This window comes from Haemorhous mexicanus, chromosome 6, assembly GCF_027477595.1.
Source record: "Haemorhous mexicanus isolate bHaeMex1 chromosome 6, bHaeMex1.pri, whole genome shotgun sequence".
Lineage (NCBI taxonomy): Eukaryota > Metazoa > Chordata > Aves > Passeriformes > Fringillidae > Haemorhous > Haemorhous mexicanus.
This window is the reverse complement of record NC_082346.1, coordinates 2,415,154-2,439,339: the sequence shown is the minus strand read 5'-3', so window position 1 is coordinate 2,439,339 and position 24,186 is coordinate 2,415,154. Positions and strand designations below refer to the sequence as shown.

Below are 24,186 nucleotides of genomic sequence, written 5' to 3'. Positions count from 1 at the left end.
TATTTTATGATACTATATTATATTAAAGAATGCTAAACTAAACTATACTAAAGAATAGAGAAAGGATACTTAATGAATGCTAAAAAGAATAATGAAACCTCATGACTCTTTCCAGAGTCCTGACATAGCTTGGCCCCAATTAGCCAAAGAATGAAAACAACTCCCAGCAGAAACCAATGAAACAATCACCTGTTGGATAAACAATCTCCAAACACATTCCAAAGGAGCAAAACACAGAAGAAGCAAATCAGATAATTACTGTTTTCATTTTTCTCTGAGGCTTCTCAGCTTCCCAGGAGAAAAATCCTGGGATTTTTCCAGAGAATGTAAATGCCACACTGGGCTAAACAATTGAATGGGGATACAATTCAGTATCATAAAGTCACTCTAGGACACCATGATATCAAATAAGCATCAAAAAGCAACAGAAATGTTTGACTGTAATACTTGAAAGCTGTTCTGCTTATTTGTTGTAATATTTATGTGTTACTAGTTTATACACAGTAATTAATTGAATTATCAGGTTCTTTTCTTGATTCCATGTTGCTTTTTGCAACACAGAGTAGGTAATTGAACATGGTCACCATTACCATGGAAATACCCCTATCTTATCTTGGCATCTTCCTTGTCATCCACTTCTGGAATTCAATTATTGTGGTCTTATCTGTGAACTATACTTGGTAGTCAGTAAAAATAAGTGAGTCACACTGTAATAATAAACCAGAGAAAAAAAGCCAGTGCAGATGTTTAAATTGGTTCATGAACGTGTTCACTTCCTTGACTCTATTTTAACATTTGCAAATTGCAGTTACACTTTTCTTGGAGTTTTGGAAGAGGCGGCAAGCAAGACTGAAATACGAATGGGATTTGGTTGATTTTGAAGAGGAACAGCAACAACTCCAGCTGAGGCCTGAGTATGAGGCAAAATGTACCCAAAAGAAGAAAAATCCTGTAACTCAGGTATGAACATGCTGTGTTCAGTGTGTGCAAATCCAGTTGTATGCTGAAAGTTTTGTAACATGGAAATTGATATATTAAATTAGGAAAATAAGGGCAAGGTTTATAGCTTTTATGTTTTTTTTACTGCATCTTTCACAATTCAGGGAGCAGTCTCTGAAACTTTCATGCCTTTAAAACCACTCATTCTTAGCCCTACACAACATATGAAGGAGCAGTCACTGTGATCTAAAGTGATAAGTTGGTCTAGCTGTGGTTTAGCTTCTGATTCACAACCACTTTGTTTGGGGAGCACCAGAGGGATGAAGGTGGCCAAAGTCCTTTCTCTTGAATGTAATTGAGATACAATTAGTGACCTACTTAACTCTGTTAAACACTCTATATAATTACTAGATGTTAATTGTTTTCATTTAGATTTATTTTAGGTAGGAGTTATTTGATAAGTTTCAGGATCAGTTGGTTGCATTTCATCACACTATCTACCTCACCCATTTGATGTATTTTTAAATCATCTTTTCCCTTTCACAGAATTGCATATAAATAGCTTATTGTTGCTAGTCTTAAGTATACTAAGATAACACAATCTTCAGAAGAAAGATAGAACCTTAGCCAGAAGGTGGGAAGAGTCTGTTCTAAAAACAATAGCCTTGTCTTTCAGGGCTTGTTTCCTTAATCATTAGGAAATACATATACTAATTTTATTTCTTAAGAGAGAGAGTTTTTCCCTCTCCACACACACAGCATTAATTCTGCTGCTGTAACTAGTGCTGTGTACCTTGCACAGAGCTCTTTGAAAACAGTGCACTGTGTTTGAGAGTGTAGCTCTGCTGAAGCATTACTTTCTGCATGTTCAGGAAAACATGTTCAGGTAAATCAATTTTCATTAGTTAGCTCTACTAATTGCAATCACATGCCTGCCAGTTATGTGTTATTTGCTGGTTTACATCCCTGTGTATGCTCAGCCTCAAACCCCCCCCCCCTTCTGTGGTAGTTTTTGGGTCCCCCATCATTGAGAAGAATGAATGAATCTGACTCTATGTTTTTAGAAAGTTAATTTATAATTTTATGTTACTATCTTATATAAAATAATGTTTTACTAAACTATACTAAACAATAAAGGTACAGACAAAAGGCTAAAAGATAATAATGGAAAACTCATTACTCTTTCTAGAGCCCCGACACAACTGGACCAGGATTGGTCATTAAGTCAAAACAATTCACATGAAACCAATGGAACAATCACCTGTTGGTAAACAATGTCCAAACCCCATTCCAAAACAACAAAACACAGGAGAAGCAAATCAGATAATTACTGTTTTCATTTTTCTCTGAGGCTTCTCAGCTTCCCAGGAGAAGAAATCCTGGCGAAGGGGTTTTTCAGAAAATATGACAGTGACACCCTTCCATGGCTGCAGAGGGCCCAAACCCTGCCAGACTGCAGTGCTTGTGCTGCAGCTGAGGGAAAGAGCAGGGGGAGCTCTGTCCTGCAGGCAGGTGCTGGCCCTTGTGTGCTCTGCAAGAGAGGGTGATCATGTTAGGACAGGCAGTAGTGGGCTGGCTGGTTAGCACTGGTTGTGTACAGCATGGATCAAAACCTGTAGCCTGATGAGGAGAGGCTGCTCTGCCAGAGCACAGCCAGAGTCTTAGGTCAGCTTGTACACTGTCCTGAGGGAGAAGATTGATCCAAATCCCTTTGGTGAGATAGGGTTTTGTAAACTTTATTTAGGAAGTAGAAATGGACTGTAATACACTTCTCTTACCTCAGTGTGAGATACTGCTCTCCTCTGTACTTTGGAAGTGTGCATTAACAATTGCCATAAAATCCAATGACTGTACAAGCCTTTATATTATGACATTTCAATTTACTGTCTCACTGGTTTTTCAGAGGCTTTTTTGCAGCAGGGTTTATCAGTGATCCTTATCAGCACCCAATTAATTATAGGCTAACCTGTACAGGTAATAGTAATTTCCTTCTCTTAGAGCATGTCCTATAGGGAACACATGAAAGGCCAGTGCTTTCAGATAAGTTAATTCTGCAAGAACCAATAAGTCTATGTGGGTACAGGACAGTGATTTTGTCTCCCACAGCTGGTTTTGCTTCACTCAGAAAATTATTTCATTATTTGTGATTCAAAGTTTTAATTTCACTGAAACCAAAATTGCTGATCTTGAGGCTGTCATTAAAGTACTTGTTCATGGTGCTAAACTGTCTAACTAGATCATAGATAATATCTGGGTTTGCTGATCACAATGGAATTACAGAATTGTAATCTACATAAATAATGAAACATTTGATTCAAACTTAGTCTCTGTCGTTGCACATTACTGCCTATATTACATTTGGGATTGCAGTTTCTGTAGTACTCAATGCCACTTTGCTCAAGAGGAGTCTAAGCATTCTTGTCCCACAGATGTGTCAAATACAGGTTTTTTTCACTACATCTTCTTCCACTGGCATTAGGTCTTAAAGAGAGGATTCTTTCATAGAACATGTACTCTGATATTTTAGGAACTAGAATTGGTTGCACAAGCTATGTGAGCATTGAAAATTGTTCATGTGTTGTCTGGGGATACTGGCATCACCCAGTTAGTTGCCTGGTGCTGCAGCAGAGCCTGGCAGCTACATTCATAGCCATTACTTCAACTGAAAAAACAAATAAAATTGAAGGAGTGGAGGAAAGCACTGTCTGATTGGTACATCCAAATGACAATTTTAGGGGATCTCAGCATGAAGAATTGATAAAACTGGAGTCCTGTTGTGGACTCAGAGCTGTTTGACAGCTAACCTAGCATTACAGTAATAGTTGTGACCTGCTTATCTCAGGAATTTGGTCTTTTTCCTTTAGCTACTGATTGATTTTGCAAAAGTTTAACCATTCTTTCCAGGTACTTTCTTGTAGCAGTTTTGTGGCCACTTCTGTCCTGATCTTTTTCCCCTGCCCCACCCACCCCATCCCCAGCACTCTCAAAATTATATTCTGTCTGCCATTTGAGAGGGGCAGGGTTCTGGATGGTTTCCCTTGGATGTGAGCACTTTTCACACAGCTGCTGAGAGCTCTGTGTGCTGCTTGATGTTAGAGTAAGATGTGGGAATAACCTGAACTGTGCTGTGCTTGTCTGTTTCAGGAGATGGAGCCTTATTTGCCTTTAACTAGCCAGGCTGTGCGATTCTGCATCTCAGGAGCCACAGTGTTGTTCTGGGTGAGCACCTTGGTGAATCATCATTTTGACATGTACCAGAGATGTGTTCATTACTAATCATCACATTAACACAAATTAGTTTTAATCCTGATGATAACACATGCTTTTATTACTGTTCTGCAGATTTCATGCCGTCATTTCAAGTGCACTACAATTCTTATAATTTTTTTTTTAAAAAGAGCACTGGAAATCTGTCATTAATTGTCAGGACTCAGGACATTCCTCTATCTGCCCTGGGCAATTTGAGACCTTGGCATGGAGTCAAAACCACCTGTGCCTTTGATTTTAATTGGAAACAATTCCCAACTTTGTGTGAGGAGTTAAAAACCACAAGAGTTTGGGTAGAATGACAGTGAATTTATCACAGGGTGAAAAAGTAGAATTTTGGGGATTTAGAATGGGGGTTCAAGAGGCAACAGGGAGGAATCTGGGCATGTGCTCTCCTCCTTCTCCTCCTTCCTTCTCCTCCTTCTCCTCCTTCTCCTCCTTCTCCTCCTTCTCCTCCTTCTCCTCCTTCTCCTCCTTCTCCTCCTTCTCCTCCTTCTCCTCCTTCTCCTCCTTCTCCTCCTTCTCCTCCTTCTCCTCCTTCTCCTCCTTCTCCTCCTTCTCCTCCTTCTCCTCCTTCTCCTCCTTCTCCTCCTTCTCCTCCTTCTCCTCCTTCTCCTCCTTCTCCTCCTGGGATGGTGACACTTCTGGATTGGTTTAGAGTAGAGACAGATTGTCTAACATAGGTGATAGGTATTGGAAAATTATTGTAAATAAAGCACAGGTAGTTCTTAGTATAAAAGCCAACAGCACCCCAAGGGCAGGGACTGTGCCACAACCCGACCTGCTGGACAGAGCTCAGCAGGGCAGAGAAGGAATGGAACAGATAAGAGAAAGTAAACAACCTTGAAAAGCAGAACTGACAAATCTCAACTTCTTCTTTGGTCATGGGACTGGGAAAAAAAGACTTTCTAATACCTTGGGGGTCATCTCAACCACAGAAACCCAAGAATTAATTAGTTATTTGATTGGATATTTTAGCATGGGGATAACTTTTTCTGTGACTTATTCGATGTTAACAGGCAGAAAACTTGTGGTAAGGCAAACAAAAAGAATTCACAACAATGAATGCAGAGTTTCAGAGCAGGCAGTTTAATCTAACTTGTCCTTTCCATCTCCTGTCCATACTTCTCTGCACTTTCTCAGATATCAGTATTAGATTGTCAGCTTTTCTTATGTTAACAAAATAATTTTGCTGGTTTTAATGTATATCATACAACAAAGTATTTTTGCCTGTGTGCTTTGCATTTCAGCACTGCAGAGCTCATACCCACAAAGAACAAAATTTTAAAAACATAAAGCACGATGGTTCACATCTTGTTTTTAAAGCTGCATGCATATAGCTGTAGTGTATAGCTACACCAGGCTGCAGGTGTATTTCAGGTGTCCCTCCTTTGTGCAGGTGTCCCTGATCATAGCCAGCATGATCGCTGTGATCGTGTACCGCCTCGCGGTGTACGCTGCCTTCGCCAGCCTCATGGAGAACACGCAGACCCTGCAGCCCATCAGCGGCGTGCTGACCCCTCAGCTGGCAACCTCAGTCACTGCCTCCTGCCTCAATTTTATCATCATCATGATACTGAACTTCTTCTATGAGAGAATAGCCATCTGGATTACTGATATGGGTAAGCAGGGGTACTTGAAGGCAAAACTCGGAAGGAATCATTGGAAATTCACACCATCGAGGTGTTCCATGCTGTTGTTCTCAACTCAGGCACAGTGGGAGCTCTACAGCTCATGGTAGCTTGCAGCAGTGACTCAGGAGTATCCACAGCCATACTGAACATTTTCCCTGCTTTTCAGTAGTTCTCATAACCTAGTTGCTCTTCATATAGTGCTTGTTTATATTAGAGCTTGTTTACAGAGACAATCACAGACCTGAGCATAGTTAAAAATCATCTTGAGTCACCAAAGCAAGATCATAGACTGTCTTGAACTAGCAGTATTTTGATTAGAAATCCTGCAAATATATCTGAAAAAATAAATCACAGCTATCTTTACAAGAAAAAAAAAACTAAATAATCATGACTGTTAGTCTGGGGGAAAAGGTGGGATGGGATAGTACATTTTCCATGTTTTTCTGAGTGTTGTTTTCTTTAGCTCTGGCTGTACAGATTTGGAGTTACAAAGATGGAAGGCAGAGTTTGAGCAGGATGAGAAACTGTGCCCAAGATGAGTTATTGTGGCAGTAGCTGTGGACAGCAGTACCCCCACTGCAGAGCTGGGGGCCCAGAAAGAGTGCCTACTGCTGTAGTGTATTTTATGTTTGACTCCTGCTTGCATGCTGGAAATACCATTCCTGAGAACCCTTCTTAGACATTTCTTTAAAAAAGAATTATTTCATTTTATTTGTTCTTAATGATTTAGAGATAGAAGTCCCTGAAGGTGTTTAATAGAAAGAAATAATTGCAGAATATATTCAGTTTGGGGAGGGGAGCTGAAAATATTAGCTGCTTGCAGTTTGTGCACTTGTCATAAAAACAGTTGGGTGATCTTTTTTTTGTGAGATCTTGAAAGTCAAGTCAAGAGTTGAAAGTTCTTCCTTGCAGAATCTTAAAGGGATGCTGCATTTGGTTTATTTTCATTTACCATGGACCATCTCTGTGATCTCTATTGCTTATCTCTCTTATCAGTCCAAACTGAAACAGAGCAAGTAGTAACTGAAATTGCCCCTAACAAACACAGAAACAAACAGAAAATCATAATTTTTTCAATCTTTCTTTCTTGAGGAACAAGAATTGTAAGTGTAAAGGCTCAGCAGTGTTACTTTGCTGATTTGCAAGTGTGGATGAATAATTTCTCAAGTGGCAGCACTACCTGGGAGGGCATAACAGTTCACTGGTGTGGGGAGGACTGCTGCCTGGGCTGCCAGAAGTGTCTGCCCACAGTTTATTCACTCTGAACTCCTTGAAATGGTTAGGCCAGATTTGGTGTTCAGACAAGCAAGTATAACCTGCCTCTGGTGCTCTGAATGTTGTGTGCCCCACATCAATATTTTAACCACTCACTGAAAATAAAAATATTTTAGGGAGCAACAAGCTAGGCAGACTGCCTCACCTGAGAGCTGCCTCTGTCCTAGACTCTGATATCAGGTTCCCAGTAAATACCTCATGTTCTTCTGGCATGCAAACTTACACCAAGCTTGGAAACAGTTTACTCAGTTATATGAAACAACTTTACAATAAGGCAGGTGAGTTCAACACATCTGCCAGGTGCTCACCAATTCAGAAGAACTTGAATGTTTGTGTTGTGTTTTCTTATGCTACTTCCCAACTTGAATTGGTTATATGTTATCATTTAACAGGACATTTGACAATAATATGCTTAGGGCTTCCTGCTGCACTCAGAAATATAAATGTCATAGACAGTGAGCAGCAAAAGGCTGCAAAAGACTAAGCAAAGGTTTGGTGATTTACAGTAGCTTCAAGATGCCCCTGTTCTTCTGCCCTTTATGGGCCTTGTCTTTCAGAGTCACGTGGGCCATGCAGCTTCTGCTGATTTTAATGATATACACATGAAGTATGTTGGGGAAAAAATATTGTAGCATATTTCTCTACCACAAAGAAAAAAAATAATCAGGTGTTGCCAACAGTGAAATCTTCATACTGCAGGAGATCCTTCTAGTTACTGTTTGAGATTCATCTCAGATCTCCTAAAATAGTGTAACATTTGGGGATGGACAAGTGCTAATGGACAGGACAAAGAAGCAGAAATTAAATTTTATAGGGGTTTTAAATATGAATGTCCTTTGCCTGCCTGCATCAAACGTTGCATTGTAAAGTAAGGGTAGAGTGTCTGAAAGCAGGAACTCCATCTGCTGAAGTGTTTGTAGGTGTTCTTCTTTTCTTTTTTTTCCTTTAAGATCACTGTGCATGATGAGTATTTGTGAATCTGTATCCTTTTAAAGGGAATAAAGGAACATAAAATTATTGTTTTCTGGTTTCACAGAGATCCCCAGAACTCACGTGGAGTATGAGAACAGGCTCACTATGAAAATGTTTTTGTTCCAGTTTGTCAACTACTATTCATCCTGCTTCTATGTGGCCTTCTTCAAAGGGAAGTTTGTTGGTTACCCAGGTGCCTACACGTACATGTTTAATCGCTGGCGAAATGAAGAGGTAAGATTTTCTTAATTAAGGTCAATTGTTCCCTTCAGTCTGCACAGTCATAAATTTCCAGCTGCAGGCTTGGTCTGAACTGAGCTGGACCTCAGCTGGCTATCTTAAAGCTGATGCTTCCAATGACTCTTCCCTGCTGTTGCTAGCCAGGGCAACACCAGCAGTGAAAATCTGTCAGTCACAAGAGTGAAAAATCATAAAGCTTTTCTTGATCCCAGTTCTCCTGAAATGCCAGTGGGTCTCACCTTGTGTCTTAAAAAAAAAAAAAAATCTGGTGCTGAGAGTGCAAAAGATTCATCTTGCCTGAGGGGTGTGTGCTGCACACAGATCCTGCTGAAGCACCTCTGAATTACTCTGTCTTCATAGGGTTGCTGTGTTTTGGTGTGTGTTTTGTCTCACACTTGTAACACTTAAAGCCCTTCCTGAGAGAGTGGCTTAGCTGGCAGTCCATGTGGAAATCAAGTACTGTCCTTAAAAGTTTTAAGCTCTCCTTTCTTGCATTTATACAGTAGTAGAATACAGTTTATCTGGGTGATAGCCTTTATCCATGTCCATTGACACTCAGTTTGTCTCCTCCAGTGTGATCCTGCAGGCTGTCTGATAGAACTGACGACACAGCTCACCATAGTGATGGCTGGCAAGCAGATCTGGGGAAATATCCAAGAGGCTATTGTTCCGTAAGTTCTCTCTGACACTGAGGTGCCCATCTCTTAGCCACAGGAAATTCTTGGGAGGGGTCATTGCCATGTGAGGAAGATAAGAGGAATTCTGTAAATGAAGCACAAATTCTGGTGCTTATTTCATAAAGGTTTTTAGTCTCTTTTGTGAAAGCCCTGTTTGTAAATGCATGTTGTACTAAGAAGCTTGCTCAGATAAGGGGAGGGACTGTGTTAGAGCTGTTGTTTGCAAATAGAGATGGGCTGGTGGGAGGTGTGGTGGTTGGAGACTGCTCGGGGCACAGTGATCATGAAATTAGAGAGTTCTCAATATTTGGGGAAATCAGGAGGAACACCAATAAGACTCTTACATTGAACTTACAGAGGGCAGACTTTGGCCTGTTTAGGAGACTTATTCAGAGAGTTCCTTGGGAAGTAGCCCTTAAAAACAAAGGAGTCGAGGAAAAGTGGACATGCTTCAAAATGGGGATCTTGAGGGCACAGGAACAGACTGTCCCTGTGTGCCCAAAGATGAGTCAACAAGGCAAACATCCAGCCTGCATGGGCAATGAGGTTTTGAAGGAACTTAGGAATAAAAAGTGGATGTATCAGCTTTGGAAGGTCAGGTCTCTCAGGAAGTATTTATGGGGGTTGCTAGGGCATGTAGGAGAAAAATTAGGGAGGCCAAAGCTCAGTTCGAAATTTGGCAACATTTGTAAAGGATCATAAAAAATGCTTTTACAAATATATTAATGGTGAAAGGAAGGGTGAGAACAACCTTTGTTCTCTACTGGATGCAGGAGGGAACCTAATAACAGCAGATGAGGAGAATGCAGAGGTGCTTAATGCCTTCTTTGCCTCAGCCTTCAGTGGGAAGACAGCTCATCCTCAGGACAGCTGTGCTCCTGGGCTGGTGGATGGTGTCAGGGAGCAGAATGGTGCCCCTGTGATCCAGGAGGAGGCAGTCAGGGAACTGCTGAGCTGCTTGGATGTTCATAAATCCTTGGGACCAGATGGGATCCACCCCAGGGGGATGAGGGAGCTGGCAGATGAGCCTGGGAAGCCGCTTTCCATCATTTTCCAGCAGTCCTGGCTCACTGGTGAGGTTCCAGGTGGCTGGGAGCTGCCCAATGTGACACCCATGCACAACAAGGATGGGAAGGAGGATCCTGGTCATTACAGACCAGTCAGCCTGACCTCAGTACCAGTGAGGTGATGGAACAGTTTATCCTCAGTGTCATCACCCAGCACCTACAGGATGGCCAGGGGATCAGAGCCAGCCTGCAGGGTTTGGGAGGGGCAGGTCGTGTTTGACCAGCCTGGTCTCCTTTTATGACCAGTGGATGTGGAAAGGCTGTGGATGGGTCTGCTTGGACTCCAGCAAGGCCTTTGGCACTGTCTCCCACAGCTCCCTCCTGGAAAAGCTGCAGCCCAGGGCTGGGACAGGAGCACTCTGTGCTGGGCTCAGAGCTGGATGGCCAGCCCAGAGAGTGGTGGTGAGGGTGCTGCACCCACCTGAGGGTGTCCCTCAGGGCTCTGTGCTGGGGCCAGCTCTGGTCAGTGTTTTTATTGATGACATGGATGAGGGGATTGAGTCTTTCTTCAGTCAATTTGCAGACAATCCTAAGCTGGGAGCATTTGTCCATCTGCTGGAAGGTAGGAGGGCTCTGAAGGGAGACCTGGAACAGTTGGAGGGATGGGCAGAGTCCAGTAGGATGAAGTTTAATGAGTCCAAGTGCCCAGTCCTGCATTTTGGCCACAATAACCCCCTGCAGTGCTGCAGGCTGGGGACAGTGCCCAGGCACAAAGGGACCTGGGTGTGCTGGTCACAGCCAGCTGGACATGAGCCAGCAGAGTGCCCTGGGCCAAGAAGGCCAATGGCCCCTGGCCTGGGTCAGGAATGGTGTGGCCAGCAGGAGCAGGGAGGTGATTCTGCCCCTGTACCTGGCCCTGGGGAGGGCACACCTGGAGTGCTGTGCCCAGTTCTGGGCCCTCAGTTTGGGAAGGACCTTGGGACACTGAGCACATCCAGAGGGGACAGCGAGGCTGGAGAGGGGCTGGGAACACAAACCCTGTGAGGAACCCCTGAGGGAGCTGGGGGTGCTCAGCCTGGAGAAAAGGAGACTCAGGGGTGACTTTATCACTCTGCACAGCTCCTGAAAGGTGCCTGTGCTCAGCTGGGGCTGGGCTCTGTCTGCAGCAGCACTGACACAACCAGAGCTCACAGCCTCCAGCTGCACCAAGGGAAATACAGGTTGGATATTAGGAAAAAGTTTTTTGCAGAAAGGGTGATAAAGTTTTGGAATGGCCTGCCTGGGGAGGTGGTGGAGTCCCCATCCCTGGGGGTGTTTAACAAAGCCTGGATGTGGCACTGGGTGCCAGGGTTTGGCTGAGCTGTTGGGGCATGGGTTGGACTCGATGGTCTTGGAGGTCTCTTCCAACCCAGTCATTCTGTCATTCTGACTTCACAGAATATTCTGAGTTGGAAGGAACCCACAAGGATCAAGTCCAGCTCTTAAATGAATGGCCTGTACAGGGACTAAACCCACAAGCTTGGTGTTGTTAGCACCATGCTCTAACCAAGCAAGCCAGTCTGATCTGCTTCTCTCATTGTGACTGTTTTTCTGCATACACAGCTGGATTTGTAACTGGTGGGGTCGTCGGAAAGCCAGAAATAATCCTGAAAATTTGTACAGTCGCTGGGAGCAAGACCATGATCTGCAGACATTTGGAGCCTTAGGCCTGTTCTATGAATATTTAGAAATGGGTAAGTTTAAAATTACACATTTGGAATTGAGGACAGGACACCTTGTACTGACACTTCCAAAAGAACATTTTCTCGATTAATTGTTGTGGGTTGATGCCACCACTTTTGTCTGCATAACAGAGCTATTAACTGCTGGGAATCATTAAATAGGTCAGCCCAATTAAAAAAAAAAAGCTGTCTTTGCATCTTGAACTGCTGTGAATTTCACAGAAACACTGCAAAGACTTTTTGTTTTCCTCATTTGAATGGGGAGCATTATTCTCAGTGCAGCCAGCTGCCTCTGTGTCTGTTCTTTTCTTGTTCCAAAGCATATTCTTAGCTGATGTCAGTGGAAATTTTAAGTATGGGATGAGTGCCAAATGTGCTGCAAGGATGGGTACTGCAGACATGAGATCTATTAACTGGCTAGAGGAGAATCCCTTCAGCTTTAGTCTTGCACTGATCAGTGCTTCCCTTCAGTCCAGCAGAGGGAGTGTGGGCAAGGGAATATATTTGCAAAGGCAAAGTGAGCATGTCAGCTTATAAAAGCACTTTGCAAAAGCTGAGAAACTGAAACCAAAACTGAAGCCAAGCTAAATCTAAAGGATACTTTAAAGAAGTTATTACAAGGATACATTTTGTTAAAAAACGAACCTTTGTATTGTTTTATTTCTGCAGAAATAGTTTGAAGTGCTCTAGAGATGCTAGTGTTAGTATCACTTTAATTTGATACAGGGCTGTGGTCTTGTGAAACCAATACACTCAGAATACACTGTTGCCAGCCATGTCCTTGCTCTTCCAGAATCAGAACTATGCTCCAGCATTGTCAGAGGGCTGCTGAGCTAGCAGGAATTTTGTTGCTTATCTGAGGTGAAGAACTTACCACTGAAATGGTGGAAGAGTGAATGACGGGTGTATGGGAATTTATTTTATATACTATCTAAACCAGAAAAAAAAAGTTCTATTTCCTTTATTTGAAACATAGTGGCAGTATTGGATGTGTATTGATGATTATCACACTCTGTACTGAGATCCTTAATTTTGGTATCAACTGAAAGGATCATTTGTATATTCTGTTCACAATTCTTGAACTAATGTCAACATTCCCCAATGGAACTATTGCATATAGAATTGTTACAAATGTTTTGATTAAATCAGTAACAATAGGTGGAGATAAGGTTGTGAGGTGTGTAGTTGATAAGTAAAAGAAGAACAAGATGCAAGAGAACAAAACTGGCCTGATAACAATTGAGAAATTTGATTAATGAATGCATCCCAATTCCTCTACAGTTACACAGCATTCATATGAGAACTGCAGCACCCTGAAAGGATTGGTATCCAGCCCTGCTGGCAGCATCATTTCACAGGATCCAAATGCTCATTTCTGTGGGTGCTGCTGAAGGGCACCTGAAGGGACTGGGGCTGATTGTCACTTAGCTCAGGCCAGGGCTGAAGATGACTTGTGCAGCCTGGCAGAAGTTTGCCATTTGTCTGCTAGTGGTAGACCCCCATCACTCTGAGGATGCTTCTGGAAGGGCAGATTTTGACACATTGTTTTTCTCTCTTGCAGTCATTCAGTTTGGATTCATTACTCTCTTTGTGGCATCCTTTCCCCTGGCTCCCCTTCTTGCTCTGATGAATAATATCCTGGAGATTCGTGTAGACTCCTGGAAATTGACCACTCAGTACAGAAGACCTGTGGCTGCAAAAGCACATAGCATAGGAGTGTGGCAGGAAATCCTCAATGGGATGGCCATCCTGTCTGTTGTCACCAATGTAAGTATGTTAATATTTATTCACTTACTCACTTAGGTATGTGATGCATTAGCTGGGAAATCTCAGGCTGGAGAACCAAAACCACTGGGCTGTGCTACATCAACATTGATTCTTCCATGTACTCAAAATGTGAAGAATTAAAAACCAGCTGATGCTTTTTCTCCTCCATCAACACTGGATCATGATAACCTACAAAGATACCATCAAACCATTTTAGTGGTTTGGCTTGTCCAGTGTGCAGCTCCCGATCCACATTTTATTGGCCATAATCTTCCATTCAGTTGTGTGTGTTTTCCAGCCTTTTGGAATGGCATAAGCCAGTATGAAGCTTAGTCTGATGAAGCACACTGATTGCCCAGAGGGAACTGTAGGGGACAGGAAAGGTGGATGAATCCTGTGGGTCAGATGCATTTTTGTCCTTGTTGCTATGAGGTCTGTTCAGTGAGAATTCTGCTCTGCTTCTGGGTGCCCCTGTGGGACCAGTGGCTCCAAGTATTTTTTATAAACTGGTAGCTAAATGCTATGCCAGTATTTCATTGGAAACATGTTGTAAAGCAGCCTGCTGAGCACAAGAGGTGCCTCTTTTTAGTGTGTCTCAGGCAACAAAACCCTCTGGCAGGTACTGCCATAGTAGCACCATACCTCAGCACCTTAAGTACCTCAAGCTTCCAGGAAAAATGTGCTGAGGCTGCAGTCAGCATCTTTTACCAAGATGAAGTGCCCCAATCATGCTTCTCACCCTTTCTTAAAAGATTCTGGGTCATGCCAGAGTCACAGAGCCACAATACCTTTATAAATCTGCTCACAAATTTTATATGTCAGTTTCTTTATTTCTTTTTCCAATTTCTTTTCAGGCTTTCATTGTTGCCTTCACATCAGATATGATTCCTCGTTTAGTTTACTACTATGCTTATTCTGAAAATGAAGACTCACCAATGTCTGGATACATAAACAACAGCTTGTCAGTGTTTCTAATCTCAGATTTTCCTGAGAGAAATGAACCTAAAGAGAATCCAGAAAATTTTGTCATATGCAGGTTGGTGTCACTTTGTATAGAATACAGCATAAAAATCAATTAAGATCTAAGTTGTCCATTAGAAAATAAATGATGTTATTCTCATCATTCTAAAGTGTGAGAGGTAATATTTAGACTATTGATAAGGTAATGGAGGTGGTAAGAGATCAAGCCAGTAACAAAAACAATCACCTGAAAAAAATCACCACTAGAAGTCTCATTGCTAACTTGCATTTTGTTTTTTCTTCATTGGATTTTTTGTTTACTTAATTACACTATTGATTTTTGAGCGAGGAAGGAGATTTATGTCCCTAAAGTTGCAAACTTCAGCCTATATGTTCAAAGATTTTTAGGCTGAATAAGTGGGCAAGAAAGCACAATAAAGGAGATGTTTAGATCCCAAAGCTGAAAATGAGATATGGTATTTAAAATCAATCCTTATTTTGCTTGATTGAATAAAAAATCAGACCTATCCTGCTTTCATTTAGAAAGTAGTCCTTTCTTGCTAGCATTGGAAATTTTAGAATAATTGCAAAAGAACTTTGGAAAGGGTAAAATAAAAGTATTGATTGGATGAAAAAATCTGAAAGCAAACAAAACCCCCCCAAACCAACCTCCCCAGCACTTTTGGAAACAGCTGCATTTGTTTAGTGGTGTAGAACATGCACTCAAGTCTGTCCTTTCATGAAGCTCTGCATCTGTCCAGGCCATAATCTGCTCATGAGTGTCACATTTATTCAGTGTCCATTACCCTGTGATCCATCCCATCACCCTGTCCTGTGTTATTTGAGCATTGCCTGAAAAGCAAGTAACCTGTGGACCAAATTTCACATCACACATGCTCATCTCTGCTCTGGTGCTCTGTGTGTGAGGGTGTTTAAGCAAACACAAGATAGAAACAAATTGAGAGGCAACCTTTTTCTGCAAAAGGAAGCAGACCATTTAAAACAAGAAAAGGTTCCTTAAGTGACAGCTGTACTTGCTTGTAAGTGTCACTGAGCTTGTAATCTGTCCCAGGCTGAATGTGACATTTCACCTTTGCATGTCTGTCATTCCTGCAGGTACAGAGACTATCGATATCCTCCAGACCATGAGAAGAGGTACTTACACACCATGCAGTTCTGGCACATTCTTGCTGCAAAACTGGCCTTTATAATCATTATGGAGGTATGTTCCCTATAAAATTTCCTTCTGACATTGTTACCTTGTGATTTGTCTAGATAGTTACTAATGTTACAGGAAATAGAATTGCTGGGAGTATAAGATAATTTGTTCCCTAGATAATACCAAGTACTCATGGCCTAAAAGTTTCCTGTTACTGGGCCTTTTAACTTCAAGCTGACCTCAGAGTAGGAAAAGTGAAACGGGCTGAGGAGACTGCAAATGTTGATCAAAATAATCAGAAAAATAAAAAAGGTCTTTATGGCAGTGTAAGAGATGAAAGCCACCAGGACTAGCACTTACAGTCCTTTTGCTTTCCTTAAGGAGCTCCATGTGAGATGACTGTGTTCAAAATCCAGACAGCATTTTGCAGTGGTGTATATTGGTTAAAAACAGCTAAATCAATAATTTGGATCACTGGCACATCAGTGTTAAGCCACTGCTTTGCAAGTTATGAAGGGAAAAAGGAGTAAGTAGTTCAAGTGCTAATCTCATCACTTTTCCTGCTGTGTTTCATCAGCTCTCCATAGCTAAGTGTTATCAGCACAGCTGTGTGAACTTTCTAACAAGCCACACAGAGGAGTTAGAGTGATGGTTGAGATTCAGGCCCTGACACTTTCCTCTTGGGTTTGCTAAGTCATTAATGGTTTGGAATTGAAATTTCTGCATAAGAAGATGGGTTTTAATCTTTGTGCACATCTTAGATATACATTAATTTGGTGTGTATTGCTCCAGGACAGCCAAATGAAATGTAATTTTTTGTGAACAAAAAGTGACCTATTTGGTGTCAGATTAATCAAGAGGTGCTTCTTTTGGTAATGAGGGTTTTTTTTTTTTGTTTTTTTGGTGTTTTTTTAGCACGTTGTATTCATCGTCAAATTCTTTGTAGCATGGATGATCCCTGATGTTCCTGCAGACGTGAAAGCCAAGATAAAACGTGAAAAGTATTTAACACAAAAAATCCTACATGAGTATGAACTTGAGAAACTGAAGGAGAGACTGTGCCAAGGTGATAAACGAGCCACAGAGAAAGAGTTCATCGCCACGGAAGGGAGGATGGAGCTATCCAGAGCAATGTAACCAAAGCCAGCTGTTTTGGGATTGAGCTTGTCCTAGCTTTTTTTATCTGTGGTTTGCTCAGTATGCATCATGGTGAAAGCTGTAGGAGAGTTCATCTCTTCTCTTCAGTCCAAAGATTTTAGAGGTTTTTTTTTAAAGTTTTACTGAGCTTTCAAAGTTTAGGAAATCTACTGGACTGTATGATTTCAGCACTGGTTTTTATTTACCCATGTCTTTGAATAGTAAATGTAATCTTGTAATCCTAGAATTTGGACTCCTGGTATAGGGACTGTTAACCTCAAAGGGCTCATAGGACATGATAAGGTCATTTACCACCAAGCCCTCTCCCTGTTGCTAATTGCAACATTCCAGGCTGTATCCCAGCTGGCTGAAAAGGATACCACAGAGGACCACTGCTGTGGAAAATGCTGAAAATTATTGTTTTTATTCTGTGGTAATTTAAATAGAACACTCCTGATACAAGGATTAAGGTTTGGGGCTTTCTTTTATATTCACTATGTCTTATGAAGCATTGGTTTGAACTTCTATACATTTTATAGAAGGAATTGATTTTTAAAGATGTATTGGCTTAATTCCGCTTGGAATTATTTATAGGCACAAAATTCAGTTAATACAACAGTGAAGGGAATAAAAAAATAGTGAAGGGGAAAAAAAAGCCATAATTTATTTTCCTAAAGATACTAAATTTATTGAAGAGTTTACTCTCTAAATGCAGATATTGTGGAATCACCTAATTGCAGTGGGTTTTGAAATTATGTGTATGATTTGGAGAATAACAGTTATTTAATTTCTCGTTCTCAAAAACTGTCATTGGAAGATTATGTATGTTTGACTTTTTTTTTTTTGGCTGAAGCTGCTTGTTTATTTATTTCTTTGTTTGGATTCTCAATGGATGCCAGCAAAGGGCTGAAGCTGTGTGTCTCTCCTCAGTGCATGCTGTGGAGTGTGCCTGCACTCCATGGCAGTGCACTGGGAGCTGGACCACCATACCAGTTGATTTAGCTGAATGGTTTGCTCTTGGATTTTTATCCAAAAGATTTTAAGCATGCCAAATAATGTATGTTTATGCTGTTATTTTCCTTGTACTTAGTATCCTGAGGCTTGGGGGTTGTTCTGTTGGGGTTTTTTTTTCTCCTTTTGAATCTTTGGGAAGGATTTTTTTTCTTGTCTTTTTTGTTAGGAGGCTTTTCTACAAAGTTACTGAGTTTATAAATATGTAATACCTGTTGTCCAAACTAGCTTCCAGCTGTTTAAGAATGTGCCCTCATTTTCTAGTTAGAAGCAGGTAGGCATTTTTGTGATTTTGCTGTATATTTAAAACATATCAACGCTTCCATGCTCAGTGCCTTGTTTCTTTGCATTTGAAAATGATCTCTGCAGGGCAGTGCCTGTTTCCAAAATGTGCTTGCAGGCATTAGCTACTGTGAACCTGCAGACAGAGCTGTTCAGTGTTAGGAAGCCATGCCTGCCTTGGCACACTTCTGTTTCAGTGCCATGTGCACTGCTGGAGAGCAGTTCATGCCTAGACTGCAGACTGTTGTAACACCAGATTCTTGAGTTCTCTCATGCTGAATACACAAGGCAGACAAGATTAGGAAATGTTGCTCTCTTTGCACTTTGAAAGTTATACTTCCTCGCAAGTATACACACAGAAATTGAGATTTGTATTCCATATCAGTGAATGGTGTACTGTTTACTGCCGCCACAACTTGGGGTATTTGGTTTTAGCCAGCCTCACCTGTGTCTTGGAGTACTTGGTGAGTAACCTTAATGTTGTAAGGGTTTTAAATCCATGTCCTGAGTGGAGCTGTTGTTATTAGCAGAAGGATGAAGTGCCTACCTCGAGCACACACCACAGTTTGGCTGAGTCAAGGACTCGATGCCGATGTGCATTTCTCATTACTGTAAGTTATTCACCTTCATTCTCTAAGGTTGCTTGATCAGTCAAGCCTGTTGGCAATTTATGTTCTTGAATATTCATATATATTTGAAGTGATGGATCTGTTGGAGGAATGCATGTGTAAATAAATTAGCTCTGCTGCTTAATGTGTAAGCCAAAGAAGAGAATCAGCCATCGGTCGTAATCACATATCAAACACCACAGTTTGCACAATGTGCTGCATCTTGCACATATAACTGTTAATTAAACTGCTTAATTGAGGTGTTGTGGCTTTGTTACTGTTTGCAGTGCAGGCAGATGCTTCAAACAGAAAGGTGGTGAGATGCAAAAGGATATTTCTGTGCAAAATGTACAACCTGACTGAAGCTGAAAACGGGTTTGGAAATTCAGCGTTAGATGCACTATTTCTGCTTATGGAAGATTAGTTTCTTCAAGTAATAAAGTGTCCTAATATACTGCCCTTAAAAAGATATCAGCAAAATAGATGTGTTTTGGATGAATAATGCTATTTAAGAGCAAGATGGAGGAAAATAAGGAAATACATGTGTTTGGGATACAGCATTGATACGCAGACCCTGAATTTGAATTGATTTTTTGACTCCTACTTTGTGCTTCCTACAAACTTCTTTTTTAAGATGACTTGCTATTTAATGCAATACAGATGTTTTGTGTATGTTGTATCATGCAATAGAAAGTGGAAAAACCCCTGGGATCAGCTTATTTTGAAAGAAATATGTATCTTAAAAACAAGTCCTTACACTTTGTAGCATTACTTCTTTGTATATAGAAACTGTTGAAAAGAGAATCTGTTGTCATACTGAAAGCTAATAGCACATAAAAAATTAGTCTTGGCACCTTTTTACATGATAGTTTGCCTCTACTTGCCATTAAGCAGTATTTTGACTAAAGGTATCAGTATGGTTGTGTTTATAATGGTTCACATGAGTTTCCTGAGGTGTTCTTAAACAGTGAGAAAAGTAAGGAAGGCCTGGTCAGTTTGGAGATGTGCTGAGTCTAACTGTCAGAATAATTTATTTTGATGTGATTCAGTGTCTAAAAGTGTCCTTTAACCAAAGTGAATAAAGTTTTGTGTTGCAATTACTGTCATTTAAGCAACAATAGATTGCCTTGTTAGAATTAGTTACACAAAACAAAATTGACCTTTCAGGTGTAATACAATCAGGGATTTTTATTTTTTTTCTTTGCAATTAAAGTTTAGGTTGTTTACCTTGGGAAGGTTTAGGGTGGTATGTTCTAAGCAAAGGACTGCAAAAGAAGAGTGCTACTCTGAGACACTATCGGATTTTTCCTAGATTTTTTTTTACTGTGCTTTTACTTTTTTATGTAATGCAGTCGGTTTGAGGCAAGAGAATGGAGTGAAAATAGATGGAGTTTCTGACTGCAGAATGGAGTGAAAATAGATGGAGGTTCTGCCTATTCTACATGTACCACTTGTTTGACTTGTACTGTTGTGTAATCTGAGTGGCAGTTTTGTCTGCTATGTATGTTGCTGATATATATGATACACTAATGTCAGAATAAATTTTTTAAACATTCTGCTAACATTTAATATGCACATTTAATAAGGTCTAAATCTAGCAAATAAAGCTGTGTTCATTTTTAATGTGCTGTCAACTTGTGTGTGAAAATGCCAAGAAGTGAAGTACCTGGAAGGGAATATTCATCCAGATTTCTGCAACTCACAATGTGTGTTGTGTTCATACAGATCCATTTGCAGCCAGGCTGCTTTTCCCTGCCTTATCTGGATACAGTTTTTATTCCTGCAATGCCAGGACCTGAGGTGGCTTCTCAAGTTCTCAGTCACACATGGAGTCTCCACACACAGCACAAGTGGTTCACATGCAGGCACTTGAAATAGCTTGGAGTGCATATCCTGGAAAACATGGCAGGGCTGAAGCTTTCCCAAGGGACTGGGCAAGTCTTGCAGTACATATTTTATTCTTTCTTAAAAGTCACTTGTGGGACCAGGAAAGGGCTTTGGATTGAATCAGAGGGAATCTGGCTTGAAGTTTCTGACTTGCTCTCAACAGCTGTTTTATCTCAGCATGTCACCTCTCCTGTCATATCACCTTGTCAGGATTCTGGGAACAGGGTCACCTGCCACATTTCCTTTGGAACTTTGCATTGCAAACTAAGGCACATGCAATTTAAGCAAATTAAAGAAAGGTATAAGATGAATTAAAGAATCTTCTCTGTATTGAAAAAGGAGAGAAGAAGAAAAGATCAAAACAAGCAAGGAGTAATTATATAATATGGAACCACTGCTGTGCTCACTACTGGGGTGAGATAGGGTACCTAATTAAGTATGAAAATGAGAAAACATTAAAAGGAGAAGAAAATGGTAGCAAAAGAAAGAGAGAAGGGAGAAAAAAAAAAGGTGAAGGAAGGTGCTGTTGATATGCAGGATCTAGGGGACGTTTATATATAAAGTTGTGAGTTTTCAGGTGCATTCCAGCTTTGCTCTTAGAGGTTAAACCTTGCCTCCACCAAGGCCTGTAGTAAATGGGTAATTTAAAATTTAGTTGGCGATACAATGTCAGCCAAAATACATTTTATAATATAATATAAGCATGGTAGCTTGTGAGAAGACATTCACCAGAAGAAATTCTGGTACACACCTGGCTCTCCACATGATTAGAAATAGTAACTACCTTTCAAAAGTGTTTCATTCCTTCATTTAACTTGTGCACCACAATTCAGTGATTCTACTTTCTGAATCTATATGATCTCTCCAGCTCAAAGAGTATTTCTAAAAAATAAGTCCATGTTTATTCTATACAAAGTAAAAAATATATAGGGAGCACTGAAATAGAAGACATTTTCCCAACATTTGCATCTCAGATGGTGTAAAATAATGTTGTCTTACAGGAGTAGAAAAATAAGTAACCCATTCCATAATCAGTGGATTAGTGGGAAAGAACAGCAAGATGTGGGAGAAACAATATGCCAGCATCTGAAGTCTGCAATTTGTTTGAGATGTGTAGGCTGGGAAACAAATAAAATCTTGTCTAATATTCCTCAAAATGTTCAAAATTAATTTAAAAAAAACATTTTTTTCTGAAACTACTGTTAAATGTTTAGGCCACACTGCTGGGAGGCACAGGGGAGGGGTCACTAACATCTGGTGTGGCAAGAGATTGTGTCCAGAGGGGGTTAAGAGAGCCCTCACAAAGGACTCCTTTAAAAATCCTTCCTTCCCTAAACAGATGGAAAGAAGTAAAAGGGGAAAAAGGATGATCATTGCCATATGAAGGATAACAAAATCATTGCCAGACTTGTATGAATTACTGTGCAACCTCATTAAGCCACAGCTACTTTTTCTTGCCTGTCTGCCTTCCTAAGGGTGGTCATATTAATTTTTGCCTTGGCGTCCTTAAAAAGGAGCAGCTAAATTAAATCTCATCCTGGTTTTAAATAATCATTGTCTTAACACAACACTTACATCATTCAGATGCAACTCAGGAAGGGTTTTTTCTGAGCAAGTACTGAGAAATCTGCTGGGAGATGATGAGTAGGATGTGAAATTCAGCAGCCATATCAATTTTTGGAAGGTGCATACGCACATTCCCCTGCAATAATTAGTGACTATGCTTTCTCAGGCAGAAATGACTCACTCTGAACCATTTGATAAGGGTGGAATTTTTTTTTTTTAATTATTCTTTTTGACTCCTCAACAAACCAGTGCTGTTGGCTTGTCAGAAACGTTTGTATTTAAATCACTGGCTGACCTTGCTTGGCCCCTGGGTGTTCAAAGCATCCAACACTGTTCAGCAGTTCAGTTTGGGTGCTGAAAGATGCAGAGGCCACAGTAACTGCTTCTGACATCAGGAGGCATTAAATAAATGAGCCTTGTTGTTATGCTAGCCCTTCCTTAACCACAGTCTGAAACCCTTGATGCTGTGGCTCTGCCTGGCCCTCACCATCCTCAGCAATGAAAAGCTGCAAAGGTAGAAAAGCTCTGGCTCAGATGGCTCCTAGATCCTTGCATCTCCCATGCTTATTTCTCTCAGCTAGTGCTTGGGGAAGTGTAATACAAACAGTGCTGGAATGTTCCAGAACTGCTTGCTCAACAGCTCTTTTAATGGGTTTATCAAAAAGGAATAGAAGTACTCCAGACAGAATGGAAAACTGAGAGGAAGGGCAGATTCCCTGCCATGTTACCTCTTCACAGCAGACAGTTGTGCTGTCAGGTTATCTCAAATAAACATTTCTGCTGACAGGAGCCCATTACTAGTGCTAGCAAACAGTAATGCTACAGGTAAGCCTGGTCCCTGGGGGTGGCATCTACACATTATTCCTCAGCTGAAATTCTGTCTCCATCTATCCCAGTGTAAGGTGTACTGTTGTTTTCAGATGTGGCCAAGGTTTCAGAATCTCTGTAACAAAGATCCAGGGGAAAAAACCAAACAGATGAAATAGGTAGGCCAAGAGATTTATCTATAGTAATAGCAATCTGTTAATTTTAAGGTATCTCGAGTTCCTGCTGCTCTAAGCAAGCCACTAATGCATTGCAGTCAGGAAGGATTCTCTGCTTTCCCCTTTCACACAGTGTCAATGACAGCTCTTTAGCTTTCTCAGAAGCAGCACAGGAGGCAATAGCAAAAAAGTCTCATATTTTGACCAAAGGAGAATGATCCTGTGTGTTTTATGGTAAGCAATAAATGCTTTTTCATTGGGTTTTTGTTTGCAATTAGGTGGAAATAGCAAATGATCCTGTGGCTGCAACCCACCTGTCACAATGGTTTGTGCTTTAATTAGAAAATGCCACCATCTATTGAGTCACCAGGTACCAACATCCAACTTTTTCATCAACTAAAAGTACTCTCTGTGGGACTGGTAAAAAGATGATGATCTAGTTAATGGGGTCACTGCTGTGATTAGAGCTGAGGGAGGTGACATGGGTAGAGGAAATCAAAGCAGGCAAAGAGCCTGCTTCACACTTCTGCTATAAATTCAGTGCTGGGGTTGTGTGCTGAACACGTGCAGGGCACTGAAAATAGGAAGGAAATCTGAAGTCGTTATAAATTACTTTATCTTCAGAAGGAGGAAGGTGAATAAACACAAGTGTGAGGCCTCATGAACTGGAGAAGACAGAAAAGCTGAGGCACCAGACTGGCTTGAAGCCAGCACTTGTAGAGAAATTTTAAATATTCAGCTGTATAGAAGAAAGCTTTAAATGTAAATGTTAGTCTGTCAGCAGGTGTCCTTGCCTGGGAGAAGAGACCCAGGTGTTAGCAGTTAGTGCAGGAACTGGAAGGGGGCATCTGAAAGGTTGATTCTGTTGAGAAGGGAAAAGCAGGATTTTCTTTGCTGTTGCACCTGGAAGAAATTAACTGCCAAGCAATCCTTCATTTTCAATGCTGGACAAACTCTGCTTCAAATGTCCCCCCAGAGCACCCAGACCCCTCTTGGTGCAGAGAGCAGCTCCCTCTCCTGTGCACACGCCACCCATCCCTGCCTGTCACATCTCTGTCACTGCAGGGACTGAGCTCATTCCTGGGCACAAAGAC

General features: G+C 41.1%; 1 protein-coding gene across 7 annotated transcripts in view; it reads left to right on the top strand.

Moving 5' to 3' along the window:
• ANO5 (anoctamin 5) overlaps window positions 1-20,279 on the top strand; it is a 63,213-nt gene extending 42,934 nt beyond the window's left edge. For all 7 annotated transcript variants that reach the window (XM_059848300.1, XM_059848298.1, XM_059848297.1 and 4 more), the window contains 10 exons: window positions 809-960; window positions 4,084-4,158; window positions 5,606-5,828; window positions 8,152-8,321; window positions 8,901-8,998; window positions 11,614-11,744; window positions 13,294-13,499; window positions 14,354-14,535; window positions 15,576-15,681; window positions 16,534-20,279. In XM_059848300.1, the coding sequence (XP_059704283.1) occupies window positions 809-960; window positions 4,084-4,158; window positions 5,606-5,828; window positions 8,152-8,321; window positions 8,901-8,998; window positions 11,614-11,744; window positions 13,294-13,499; window positions 14,354-14,535; window positions 15,576-15,681; window positions 16,534-16,755 (1,565 nt within the window). In that variant the 3' untranslated portion in view covers window positions 16,756-20,279. The remainder of the gene's footprint in view (window positions 1-808; window positions 961-4,083; window positions 4,159-5,605; window positions 5,829-8,151; window positions 8,322-8,900; window positions 8,999-11,613; window positions 11,745-13,293; window positions 13,500-14,353; window positions 14,536-15,575; window positions 15,682-16,533) is intronic.
• The last annotated feature ends 3,907 nt before the right edge of the window (window positions 20,280-24,186 follow it).